This window comes from Mustela erminea, chromosome 4, assembly GCF_009829155.1.
Source record: "Mustela erminea isolate mMusErm1 chromosome 4, mMusErm1.Pri, whole genome shotgun sequence".
NCBI classification, from domain to species: domain Eukaryota; kingdom Metazoa; phylum Chordata; class Mammalia; order Carnivora; family Mustelidae; genus Mustela; species Mustela erminea.
Genome location: NC_045617.1, coordinates 55709539 through 55724213, shown reverse-complemented (window position 1 = coordinate 55724213; position 14675 = coordinate 55709539). Strand labels below are relative to the sequence as shown.

Genomic DNA, 14675 nt, shown 5'->3' with positions numbered 1-14675 from the left:
GGCTCAACTATGTTGTTTTAATTATTTTCAGTATAACATTATGCTTTCATATGTCAGCACATAAATTTAAATTAACTTGTTCTCCTGGTATCAGTAAAAACTAAAGTCACTCTCATTTACTGTGATCTATATCACCTTATAATAAAAATCTTTATAACAAAGTGTTTGAAGAACAACAGTCATGAGTTTCAGCCAAATGGTAATGTTTGAGCTTTATGATAAATGCACTGGTGGCAGTTTTAAAATTTTCCCAGGGTCTTTTTAATTTAATTCTAAGAAATATAAGAATTTGTTTTTCCTGTATGTTTTTATAACTTCATATAAAAAGATTTTGGCTGAACAGATTATGTTAAATAACAGGTCAGTTATCTATTGCTTGCATATCAAAACATCCCAAAATTTGAAAGGCTAAAATAACAGCCATTTTGTTTGCTTACATTTCTGTAGGTCAGTACTTGAGGTGAGCTTATTAGCACAGGGAGTCTTTACCCTGTACTCACTTATGCAGCCATAGTTATTTGGCTGCTCAATTGGATTGGATGATCTGTAGTTTTCCTTCCATGTCTGTTGGTTGATACTGGCTGTGGGCTGGGCCAGAGTCTCCCAACAGGTTAGTTTGGGCTTCATCATATGGTTCCTGGGTTCTAAAAGCATAAGAAAGAGAACAAGCCCCAGTGTGCAAGTGCTTTTCAAATCTTTGCTTGTGGCAGAGCTGCTAATGTCTCAGTGGCCATTGCAAGTCATAAGATCCTAGAATCAGTGTTGGGAGAGACTGTACAAGGGAGTGGATTCAGGGAGGGAAAGGAGATCTCTTGGGGGATATTACTGTAGTAGTATAGTGATAATTTACTTCATTGTTGAAACTATTTTCAGTGTTTCTTTGCATCTGTTGATCTAAACTCTTCAAGAAATCTTTTTGTCTCATGGCTATTTTGTGCCACTTGTTTCATGACTGCTTTTACTGAAAAATACTAGCTTTCTATTATGGATCACTTTCACAAAATCATAAACAACAAATCTCTTTGTCTACACATATACGCAATGCACACATATACATGTATACATATATATACATCTAGATATGCACACACACACACACACACATATATATGTATACACACATATGTGTGTATCTGTATAGTTTTAAGTGCTCCAATCAGTGTGACTCCTTTTAAATAATACAATCTTTTCATCAATTTATTACTTTAAAGCCTGAACAGTTATGCTTTAAGTCTTCTTTAAACTTTCAACAAAGAAAGCTAATTTTTTTTAAAGATTTAATTTACCTGAGAGAGAGTGAGTGTGCCAGCATGAGTAAGGGGGTGCAGAGAGACAAACAGACTCCCATCTGAGCAGGGAGCCGGACACAGGCTTCGATCCCAGAACTCTGAGATCATGACCTGAGCCAAAGGAAGACACTTAACTGATTGAGCCACCCAGGGACCCTAGATTTTTATTTTATTAAACAATGAAATATAGTCATTTTGTATAACAAATACTAAAAGAGCCCATTAAATATGTATAATAAGTCCAGTTTGTCTCAACAACCAGTTTTATATTTTGGTGACTGATTAAATTGCCCACAAATTTATGATCTTTCACTTCTTAGTAGGTCATGTTGATTGAGCTGCTTTTTCTAGTAGTTTGTCTTGGGGGACCACATTTTCTTATTGGCCTTTTCCTAAATCAATGGCATGATGTTTTATTTGGTTGCAATATGGAATTTTAGTTTTCTTACTATTTCTATTCTCATTTGTTCAGAATTTGCTATTTAAGAAATTCTCAATTATAATAAAAACATTTCTCTTCCCCCTCCTTTAACTGAGTCAAATAATGAAGATAGTTATGGAGCAGAGTAATTTTCCCGTTATTTCTATAAAAGACTCATTCTATGGACCATGTTAAAGTCTTGGTGATGGATATTAAATGAAAATTTTAATTAAGTTCCTTCTTAAAATGTTAAATAGTAGTTTGTTTTCACTTCCACAAAACAAAGATGCTTTAAATTTTTCAGCTATATAAGTTGGTTTTATAATTGAGAAAAAACTTATGATGGCAGCTAATATTGAAAAAGTGAATCTATGGGAAAGTTCCAGATATTTTGCTGAACATTGAAAAATTTATTCTTTGTTCCCTTAAATATTTGAGAAAAAACTACAGTATGCTGTTGTACTGGGAATAGAAAATATTATATGACTATATTCAGAATCTCTACTGTTAAAGTATAAGTTTAAGTATTTGAAGCATATTATGTAAATAATTTTGTAAGAATTAAAGTCAAAGTTGGGTCATGTAATTGTGTTAAGTCAGTAACTACTGCTTTGTAGCAGTGAAGAATAAAGAATTGCAAAGTAGTGGAACTTATCCAGAAGTTGGGTGTTTCTGATTTTGTTTTTGTTGTTATCAGGTCATTATTTTGGCTTATTTATGTTAAAATTATTTTCCAATTTTCAAGACGTTTTGCTCTATTCATGTTCTAGTTTATCACACATTTCGAATGAAATGGTTGTTTTTATGTTTATTTGTTCATTTTATACCTGGTTTGTTGTTGCTCTTTTATGTACTTCAGATAGTTAAAATTTGCCTTGAACTTCTAGTTGGTAGACTATCACTTAGTAATAATTAGCTAACATTTGTTGAACACTTATCTGTTTCAGGAGCCATTTTAAGCATCTGGCATGCTTAGTCTTATTTGATCCTCAGTGGAACACTGTCTGGGTAGATGTCCTTTACTGCTTTGAAACTGAGGCTCTGAAAGATTGAGTGGTTTACCTAAATTCTCAGGCTCATGAGCGACAGAGCTGGAAATTGAATATAGGCAGTCTAATTCCAGAGCTTATGCCTACATATTATCAGAAAATCACATTCTTTTTTCATAATCGCTAAATCCACAAATCTCTGAAAACACAAAATTTTAAAACAGCTTTATTGAGGGTATAATTTACCTACAATAAGCTGTACATACGTAAAGTGTCAATTTGATACATTTTGACACATATATATACCCACGAAACTGTCATCATAATCAAGGTAACAAACATACAAATCACCCCAGAATGTTTCCTTGTGGTTATCCCTCCCCTGTTCTGTTTCTAACTTCCATCTCCACAATCTCCAGGTAACCATGATCTGCTTTCTGTTAAAATAGATTTGTTTGCATTTCCTATTGCATATAAATTATATATAAATAGAATTATACAGTATGTATTTTTATCTGGCTTTTCCCCCTCAGGATAAGGACTTTCGAGATTCATCAATGTTTTTGCACATATTAGTAGTTTATTCCTTTTTACTATTAAATAGTATCTTGTTATAGGTACATAACAATTGTTCATCCATTTACCTGTTGACGGACATTTGGATACTTGGATTGTTTCCAGTTTTTGGCTATTATAAAGCTGCTATGGAACATATGTGTATAAGTCTTGTATAGAGCTATGTTTTTCTTTTCTTTTCCTTGGGTCAGTGCCTAAGAATGGAATGGATCCATCATAGAGTATTTTTATGTTTAACTTCTTAAGAAACTGCCAGTGACTATAGTTAATAAAAATACTATATTTTATATTTGAGAGTTGCTAGAGGAGTAGAAGATCTTAAAAGTTCTAATTACAAGAAAAATAAAACTATATGGTGATGGATATTTCAACTAGATTTATTGTGATCATATTGCCATATATACACATATTGAATCATTATGGTGCACATTTGAAACTAATATAGTATTACATGAAAATTATATCTCAGTTAGAAAAAAGACTGCCACAATTATACTTTAGGATATATAATGCATTTATGAGATACTACTCCCATTTTAGGTGATATGCACAGTTTGCATTATGTACTTCTTTAAAATTTGGAAAATTCAGGGGCGCCTGGGTGGCTCAGTGGGTTAAGCCTCTGCCTTCAGCTCAGGTCATGATCTCAGGGTCCTGGGATCAAGCCCCACATCGGGCTCTCTGCTCGGCAGGGAGCCTGCATCCCCCTCTCTCTCTGCCTGCCACTCTGCCTACTTGTGATCTCTCTCTGTCAAATAAATAAATAAAATCTTTAAAAGAAAAAAAAATTTGGAAAATTCAGAATTCTGAAACCCCTATCGCCCTAGAGTTTTCAGAAAGATATTTTGGACTTACTGCTGTGTGAAGTAAAAGGGTACTATAAAATGTTTTTTTGATTCAGTAGACATTTCTCTGCTTTAGTTAAATTTATATAAATCCCTTAGAAAGATGACCTGTTACTATATAAAACCCTTAACAAAAAAATACAGATAATGAACCTTAATTATCTAAATGAACATTCCCTTGAGGAAATAGAACATGAGTTGCATGTACATTTATTTGATAAGTATTTTCATCTTGAAAATTTTCTGTAATGAAATTGTGGTAATGGGAATAACAACACTGTGTTTACTATATCTTGCCTAAAACCTAGTGTCCGTATTGATAGTCTAGCACTGATTATGATTGTGCATTATTTGAAGTGCTGTGCTATGGGAATTTTAAGTAGTATATTTTGAGAGACATGATAGGTTGTCTGAAAAGAAAGACCATGATATAATTTCATAATATTCTGATTTTTTTACTAAAAATAAGTGCTGCAAAAAGAATAAGATAATTTCCATTTTTGATTATGAAGTCAAATGAGCTAATAATAGAAAGTGTTTGAAATTTTTGGAATGATAATAAAATTTAATACATGCATGTAAATTATAATTTTTTAATCCAGGCGTATCATATCATTATGACATAGGAAGAGATAGTTATCTAAGCCTCAGTGTGGAGGATCTCTGCCCTCCCTGAGGCTTACAAGTTAGTGAGGAAGGTAGATCCTACCTGTCTTAAAAGTCTAGCCTAATAGAGATGCAAAGTATTGGGATTTCAGTTTGAATAAAGGTGGTATTTGAACTGAATCTTGAATAGAAGAAAAATACCAACTGGAGGAGCATTTTGTCTGGAAGGGATAGCAGGTACAAGTGATGAGAAAGATTAGTGTGTTTAATAACTCCGAAGAAATGTAATAATACTTTGGGGTCAGTCTTAGACTCATAGTTTGTGGCTTAATGGTTAAATTTGTGATGTGCCTCATGGTGTGATGAGCACTGGGTGTTATACATAACTGATGAATCATTGAACACTACATCTAAAACTAATGAGGTACTGAATGTTGGCAGATTGAATTTACATTAAAAAATGAAAAAAAATTGTGATGTGCCTAAGTAGCACAATGACTGACATAGATTTGAAATGCTAACTTTAAAGCTCATCTTTCTGTCAAGCCATGCTGTCTATTTACTGTAGGGTCTTATGTTTGACATATAAGTTAAGTTTGCATATTAAAAATTAATCACAATGAGTAAGTAAATCTGGTTGTATGTCATTTTTACCTTTCCTAAATTATATATCATGATTAACCCTCAAATGCAATTAATAAAATTTACAGACATTTTTCTAATTACCTTTTTGGATATACTTTCTCTTGCAGGGTTACATTTTGCCATCTGCCTTTCCAGAGTAAGTGGCTCTATGTGGGCACTGAGCGAGGTAATATACATATTGTCAATGTGGAGTCCTTCACACTCTCAGGCTACGTCATTATGTGGAATAAAGCCATTGAACTGTGAGTTTGAGCACATATTCCATGTCTGAAAGTGTCAGTACCATATATGATATCTTTGTATAATAGCTAGTTAGTAAATCCATATGGAATTAAATATGTCAGACATTCTTGATATTAAACACAGTTTATTAACCTTTTCTAATTGTTATTAGCAGTTTGTAAGTTTAAGTCTTTATAGATAGAAGAACATATGCATATATGACATGTGTATGTCTGTACAAGCTTTAGCACAAGTTCAATGAAATAATTCTTAGGTGAAAAACACTCCAGGTTTTGTTTTGTTTTGTTTTGTTTTATCTTCTGGTTATTTTTCTTTCAAATGCTGCTCATACCCCATTGGGTTGCCTCCAATGATTAGAAAACATTGATCTAAACTTGATATGATTTAATTGACAAATATAATGTAAATGTTTGCAGTGTAATAAATACAGAATTTGACAGTTAATTTCCCCTAATTGTGATATAATAATTGTTTTAACATCAAGAACATGGTTGAGCTGTAAGGCTGTAAGGATCCTTAGCACCAACTTTGCACTCAGTGTTAGAATCTCATCTTTATATCTTACCTCAAGTTATTTCTTGTATTATTTAGACATAAAAATCAAAACTTAAGGATATTGGCAAGGTTAATTTTCAATGTTTCTTTTTTTAAAATAAATAGTTCTGTGTTGTTTCATTCCACAAGATTTGACATTAAAGATAAATTTGTAGCATCTCTCTTCAGTAATGTCTTGGTGCACCTGTGATAGTGTATTAAACTTGGTTTTCTTTCCTGTGACAAGGATGTTATCATATCTCACTCCCTTAGTATAAGGTGTGGGTTTTGCTCTCTGTTCTGTGAATTGATCATGATATCTAGTGGGTAGGCTTAGTGCAGATGTCTTTATGGTTTCACAAAGATCTCTCATCAACTGGACTGGTGTCTCTCAGCCCTCGGAATTTATGAATAGGGAGGTGCTTATTCCTACAGTGTGGGCATAAGTTCAGCTCCATTCTTAGCTGTATGACTTTTTTTTCTTTGACCAAGTACAGTAGCATTATTTTTGTTGACTTTTTAAAAAACACAATAGAATTTTTTCTATTTTTCATGTGAACTATGAAACTGGATGAGATGCCCCATTTGGAGGCTAGAGTTGAGTAAAATAAGATAGCAAAATTTTAGATGATGCTCTATTTAAAAATATTAATTCTGAGGATTATACCATGAGAATAGGGTTTTTTTTTTTTTATGTGTGTGCTAAAATCCTTAATTGAAGATTCTCTCTTATATAGAAAGTATACTTATAAATTTTGCTGACTTGTATCAGTGTCACTGTTTTTCTTTCCATTCCCTTTTTTTTCTTTTTTTTCAGTTTTTATTTAAATTCCAATTAGGTAACATACAGTATAATATTAGTTTCAGGGGTACAAAACAATATGGTGTTTCAGCACTTCCATGCAATACCCAGTATTCATCACAAATGCACTCCCTGATCCTTATCACATATTTAACCCATGTATTTAACCCCTATCCATATTTTTCTTCTGAGTCCTATCTTAATCCATATTAAGAACTATACATCTCTTATACATCACTTACTGAATTGTTTTCCTCCTTAGTAAATATATATTTATTTTTCATTCATTGTTTTCATTGTGATGAATATATAGTTGTATTGAAATATTTAATTGAGAAAAAAACTTACTGTTCTGTTTTAGGTCATCTAAATCTCATCCAGGACCAGTTGTCCATATAAGCGATAACCCAATGGATGAAGGAAAGGTAGAATTTTTTTTCTAAAAATATATATTTATTAAATGCATGGATTTGGGTATTTTTTAAAAATAAAGTGTTCTAGTATCACATACATTTACTTGGCAAAATTGAGATTTCTAGCAAAAGTTGTACGTCAAAGACGTGTACTGGTTTATTTATATATTATGAAGAACAAGTGAAATATTTAGAATAATTTACAATTTAAAGAACAAAAACCCCTAAGACAGATAAAATTTAATAATTACTTGTAAAGTTATTAATTTATTTTTAGTTTATTAATATTTTCTGGTAATCCTGGCAAAAACTGTTTTCTTTTGGTTTTGAATTATTTTCAACCCTTATACAATTTTTGTAATATTTATCACATAATGCCTTATGTTAGAGTTGTCTATATCTCATCTCCCTTAAAATTTTCTTCTTAGGTAGCCTAGATTAATAATATATTTTTTTAAATAGTACTTCATTTTTTATATTCAAACCAGTTTCATATAGTCAGTATCTAATTGTTGTTTAGATTTGTTAATACACTTAAAAATAGAGATTATGCCGAGTGAAGTAAGTCAGGCAGAGAGAGTCAATTATCATATGGTTTCACTTATTTGTGGAGCATAACAAATAGCATGGAAGACATGGGGAGTTAGAGAGGAGAAGGGAGTTGGGGGAAATTGGAAGGGGAGGTGAACCATGAGAGACTACGGACTCTGAAAAACAATCTGAGGGGTTTGAAGTGGCGGGGGGGTGGTGGGAAGTTGGGGTACCAGGTGGTGGGTATTATAGAGGGCACAGATTGCATGGAGCGCACTGGGTGTGGTGAAAAAATAATGAATACTGTTATGCTGAAAATAAATAAAAAATAAATTAAAAAAAAAGAAGTATGGATAAAATAAATCTGAACCATTAATGTAGAAAAAAAAATAATAATAAAATTGCCTTTTCCATGAATCTCTTTACTAATTCAATCTCTTAAGTAGTTCTATTTAATGATATTTCTCTACTTATATAATTTTATGATATTAGCCTACATAAACACCAGGATGTTTATCAGAAGTCAGTGAAATGAAATTTCTAGATTTTGTAGAGGTTTTTTCTTCCCTCAGTTGGTGGGAATGGTCTAGCCTGTATGTGAACACTATTCTGTTATTTGCCGGTAGGAAAATAAAAGGATAGCTATACTGTTTGGAGTTAGCTTGTAATCATACAAATGCATGTTTTGAGGGAAACTTCACACAGAGCAAGTTACAGTAGCCTGTATGTACCTCCACTCCGTTTTCTTTGCTACAAAGTTCTTGTATAGAAGCCAAGACTTTGGGTGGGAGGCATGGCAAGAGAATTAAAAACTTCCCTCCCTTCTACCCGGATTCAGTAGATAAGTCATTTCAGTCCTTTCTATGCAGTGTCTCTTTTCTATTCAGTCTTATGACTACTAAAGTTCAAGGTGTTCCAACCCATTGATGAGCCATTTCCACATCAATCTTCCTAGAATGCCATTTTAATATTATTGCTCTCCTGTTAAAAAAAGTTTTCAGTGGTTCTACAGTAGCTAACAAAATAAATTTCCTTAAAACATAGCCCTAGGTTTTATTGTCTTTCAGAATATCTTTATCAGAATGCTGTGCTGAAGTAAATAGTTATTTTCTATATTTGAGCTGCTCATTAATGCCTCCATGGCTCCTTTATGTGAGTCTCCCTCTGTTTGAAATGCTTTCCCACTATTCTCTCTTTGCTGAATACCTAACCACATTATGAAACTCAGATTAAATGTATTTCTTTCATGATATCTTTGCTGATAATCCTGACTAAAAATGCTTTCTTTCACTTCCAATTCATTAACACCTTAGTTGTACAAGTTTTATAGTATTTGCCACATATTGCCATGTATTAGAAATATGTGCATATCTCACATCCCCTGAACTTGAAAGACCCCCAAAAGCATAGAGAAAATATTTATGAAGGTTTATGTTTCCCATAGTACCCAACATATAAATAATAATGCCTTAGTGTATACTTAATTTATTGTATAAATAAATTGTATATAACGCTTATTATTATCCTCATTTTTTTGAAACCTGGTATTATGTTATTCTCCTTAGTTTCCGGAGTTAACCTCACTCAAATAGTTTTGAAATACTGAGGTACTAGAATAGATAATATTGTCTAACCTTTGATTTCTAATAGAAAAATCCACTTTATATCAGTGACTCTACTGTTTTCCAAAGATCTCTGTGACACTGTGTTGCTAAAGAAAGGTATAAAGTGACAGGGCAGCTTCCTCCAAAGCTAACCTATGGTAGACGCCACCACATTAAGCAAAGGTTTTAGTGAAGGAAGTTAGGTATTAGTGTAAAATTACTTATGATGATAACAGTAATAACTACCACTTACTGAATTCTCCTTTGTTTTGGGCACTGTGCTTTCTACTTTATATGCACTATTTTATTCTATCATCTTAACAATTTTTAAGTTAGTTATCTTCCCTAATTTACAGATGACGAGGCAAAGACTTCGTGCGATTATGTGTTCCAGAGGTACAAAGCTAGATATCGGTGAAGCTGGGATTTTGAATACTGATTCTTCTGATTTAATTCCCAGAGTTATTGATGTTGTAGAGAGTTAATTCATATTCAGCATGCCCATTAATGCTTTTATGAAATAAAAAATAAAAGGAAACTAGCCAGCAGAATATAAATTAGTATCTCTGAGTTATGAAAGATTCTAGTGAGAATAAATACTATGTCTTTAAGTTAGCTTTTTGATTTTTTAATACTTAGAGGTTATGTGGATTAAAGCCTAACCTGTTGGCATAGATTTCTAACATTCTTAGGATGTTAGAGCTGGCTGAAGGGGGTTAAAACTTACTATAACCCTCTTGTTATTAAGATCTGGATGGGTAAAATTATTTCCTTAATGTTACATGGCTTCTAAGTAACAGATGTTTAAGACTAGAGCTTAAGTGACCTGTGCCCTGAGCCAATCCAGTGCTCAGTTAGTCACATGTCTAAGATATTTAGAAGGACTAGGAAAAGATAAAGGAAACAAATACCAGTTTTTCCTAGAAGGAGTATATATGTCACATTGCCTAGGCAAGAACAATTTATGTAGCAAAATTAACTGTACTTCCTACAAAGGTGAGGAGAGTTTTGTTAGCTTCAGTTATTGCCCCTCCAAGTATCCCTGTAGTCTGAACTCCACTAAATTGCTATTTTATTAAAATTACTGGGTTTGGGGACACCTGGGAGGTTCAGTGGTTAAGGGTCTGTCTTTGGCTCAGGACAAGATGATTAAGCCCCACATCTGGCTCCCTGTTTAGTGGGGAGTCTGCTTCTGCCTCTGTCCTTCCCCTCTGCTCATGTTCTCTCTCTGGCTCTCTCTCAAATAAATGGAAAAAACAACAAAACAAAAAAACCCAAAACCTAGGTCTGCCCTAACTATGTTCATATCCCCAGATTACATGAAGAAGTATTGGCTACCTACTAATCATATATGTATTCACTAAATAAACATTTATTGAGCATCTCCTGTGCACTAGGCAGAATATTAGAGACATATAGGTGAAAATGCATGTGCTAACATAGGAGAAGGAGGATCTTAATCTATCTAGAAGAATTGGGGGCTGGCTTACCCAAGGGAGCAATACTAAATTGGTACTTAAAAAATGAATAGATCACTCAGTGAATAAAAGAATAGGAGGTTTCAAGCAAAGGGGATATTGAGATTTGAAAAATGTCAAGGTGGAGATTTGTGGGCAGTAGAGGTTAGATATTCATTCACAAAAAAAACGTATTAAGTACCTACAACGTATCAGTCAAGCTCTGTGCCTTATGGTAGTGGTGAACAATATAAGAAGAGTCCTTGCCTAAATAAACTAGTGTTATAGTCAATAAGAGAATTCAGCTAAGGAAAAGGCCATTATTGTGTAGTGACCCTTCAGATTAAAAAATGTACACAGTGCTGTTGGAACACATAGAAATGGGATTGATTTACATTTGGTAGGTCAGGGAAGGCTTCTTAAAGGAAATGATAGCTAAAACAACATTGGAAAAATTAGTAGGATTGGTCAAAGAGGATAACTTCACTGTCACCACTGGAAGTAAGAGTCTGAATCTTATGAGAAGGATCTACGCTAGATATAACTTGGAACTTTTCAATAGATGAGTAAATGACATTGCCTGATAATGTTTACCTTAGGAAAGTTTGTAAACTTTAAAGCACATACAAATGTTAATTTTTATTTTAATTTATTATGTTATATTAATGAAAATATACACTCAGGACTTCAAAATGTTACTATTTTCTTTCTCAATAATTAGCTATATAAGTTAAGTCCATAATCTTCAAAGGCATATAAATATGCAGTGCACTATTCTCATTTGCATTCATGTGATTATCAGTGCAGATGTTTAATTAATTATAACTTTATCCTTGAAGATACGAATGATAATAGTTATCTTTATTGTCAGCATATAAATGTTTTACATAATGTCATTCCTAGGTCATGTGAAATTGTCTTTTATTACAGCTTTTGATTGGCTTTGAATCAGGAACAGTAGTGTTATGGGACCTCAAATCAAAGAAAGCCGACTACAGATACACGTATGATGAGGTAATACTATTTTTACTAATCAAATATTATTCTTGTCATTTTTCTAATTCAGAGTAGATTCTTTAAGAACTTAATTGGTGATTTTAGTTGAGGCAACCTTTGTAATTGCAGTAACACACACACACACATAAATAAAATAGATAATCCCGTATCTCAAATGATTTAAAAACAATCTCTTTTCCATTCCTGTTATTTGGCCATCTAATCCCCTTAATTCTGGTACCCGTGTCACCAGATTCTCATGTATTCTTCTAGAGGTATTCTGTCATCTATAAGCAAATTAATAAATGTATCCTAAATAAATCCTATTTCTGTATTATAGACAACTGATAATATACTGTAGACAGTTATAGTTTTGCTTGCTTTAAGATCCAAATAGAGATTAACTGTGATTGATTAATGTCTTCTGTGCTTCTTTTAAACTGTAGGCCACTCCTCTTACTCTTTGCTTTCCCTTTCTTATTTCATTCCTTCCTTTTGGCCATGTATTCACTGAAGATAGTTTCTCAAAGACTAGATTTTTCTGATTCCAGAAAAAATGTTCTCATGTTCTAGAAAAATCTAGGGCTTAACACTTGTGTTTAACTTTTTTTTTTTTTTTTTTTTACTCCCCCTTAGGTTTCCTATAAAATAGATAGGTTACTGAGTCTTGACCAAATTCAGGTTCATTTTTCATTTTTAGCCAGCTTTCTTCTTGAATGATGCTGATGCTCTTCTGTCAGTTGGAGTGTTAGTGTCTGTGAGGTTAGCACCCAGTGCTGTTCAAAGCCTAGATTTATTAATACATACAGGTTGCAAAATGAAGATGTTCTAATTCTGTAATTCCTTCTCTTTTATTAGCTCAGGCACTTTAAAGAGAAACTTCTCACCTACTATTTGGTTAAATAGTAGTATAGTTAATAAAGGAAAGCATAAATGATTCTTATCTTTTATTTCAGTATTTATTCTAAAGGGGTTCTGTAATGATCCCAGTGGTGACCAATCTGTTCTTCCTTTTAGTTTCACTATATACTTAAAGATTTAAACATATTTGATGCACTTCAATACACTGACGTTATTGTCCTTTTTGATTTTCAAATTCTCCCATTTTGGTCATGAACCACCTCCTTTTGGTTCCTGAGTTCTTTTTTGATAATAGTCTTAGATAGCTTCCCTGCTTTCTGTTACAAAAAGGTATTAACTATTAATCTTGTATATTTTTGTTTCAAACCTAGAATAAGATTTTTTTCTTATGAAATGTGGCTTCTTTCAGTGTGAAATGATATCTAGTAACTATAATCTGAGGATTAGCAGGGTCATGATTTCTAATTCAATGAATAGAGTTAGGAAATGTATAAGTGGTTTTGCTTATTTTTAAGACAAAATATGTCATGTCTTCATACGATGCGTTCAGTTACTTAAAACAGCAGATTATATTGAGTAACTATAATAATACTTGGAATACTTCATAAATGTTTGTATGTGGTCTTTGTAAGCATGGCTAAAAGAATTTCCTTTGTTTTCATAGCTGCATACTTTTTGTTTTGTGTTTTATCATGCTTTTTATTTTGAAAGTTTTTAGTTAGTAAGCACTGTGGTTCACTAATCAAGATCCTAAAAATATAAAAAAGAACATTTTTTTTAAATTTTTTATTTTTTATAAACATATATTTTTATCCCCAGGGGTACAAGTCTGTGAATCGCCAGGTTTACACACTTCACAGCACTCACCAAAGCACATACCCTCCCCAGTGTCCATAACCCCACTCCCCTTCTCCCAACCCCCCTCCCCCCAGCAACCCTCAGTTTGTTTTGTGAGATTAAGAGTCACTTATGGTTTGTCTCCCTCCCAATCCCATCTTGTTAAAAAAAGAACATTTTTAATAAAGGTCTCTTTTAATCTCATTGGAAGTTTTATCCTGTAAATCTATTTTTTAAACTAAAATCAGAGCAGATTTTAAAAATTCACCTTTTTTTTTTTGTTTTGCTTCTTATGAATTTAGATAGTGATCTTGGTTTTAGCCATTATAGAGTCACAGTGACTAGATTTACCCTCTTGCCTTAAACAAATACTTGGAAAAATACATGAAACAAAAAATAATTTCATGTATTTTTAGAAATTAGATAGCAAGTAGTAAGAACAGTGATTCCTTAGAGAAGAAACAAACAAGGGGAGCCATTTAGTTGCCTTAGCTTATGGCCCAGAGATTTTCCAGGTCTCAGTACATAAAGAGGAAACCTAGGTGGGAACTCCACAGTTGCTCTGAATTAAGGAAACAGAATTGGGAATTTGGGGGAAGTTGAAGTATTTGTAGCTAAGACAAGGTACCAAAGGGTAGTGAACTACGCAGAGAAAGAGAAGTGTACAGGGAACACCCTACCCTGAGTTTTAAGGTAAATACTGATTAGTGTGTGACTGTGAGGCTTAGAAAAGATCCATCAGAAAGGAATAGGCAAAACAATTTTAGTAGCACACAGGGCCAAGAATAGATTACATTAGTAACAGAGTGGAGAAATCTTGTAACGCACAGAACATCAGGAAAAGTACTCAAAGGTATTACCTCAGTAGTGGGGCTACACTAATCCCAAAGACACATCTGGAGGGCCTAACAAAGCTTAAAATCAAGACTTGAGAAGTCTAAACTGTTTTCAAATAATATAACTACTCAAAAGAGCTCAACAAATATTACAAGGGATATAATAATAACCCACCATAAATTTCACAGT

General features: G+C 33.0%; 1 protein-coding gene across 1 annotated transcript in view; it reads left to right on the top strand.

Annotated features, from left to right (window-relative positions):
• Positions 1-14675, top strand: part of STXBP5 (syntaxin binding protein 5) — a 175268-nt gene that overhangs the window by 44036 nt on the left and 116557 nt on the right. The window contains 3 exon segments of the mRNA XM_032339296.1: positions 5479-5613; positions 7312-7375; positions 11886-11969. Coding sequence (XP_032195187.1) covers positions 5479-5613; positions 7312-7375; positions 11886-11969 — 283 coding nt within the window.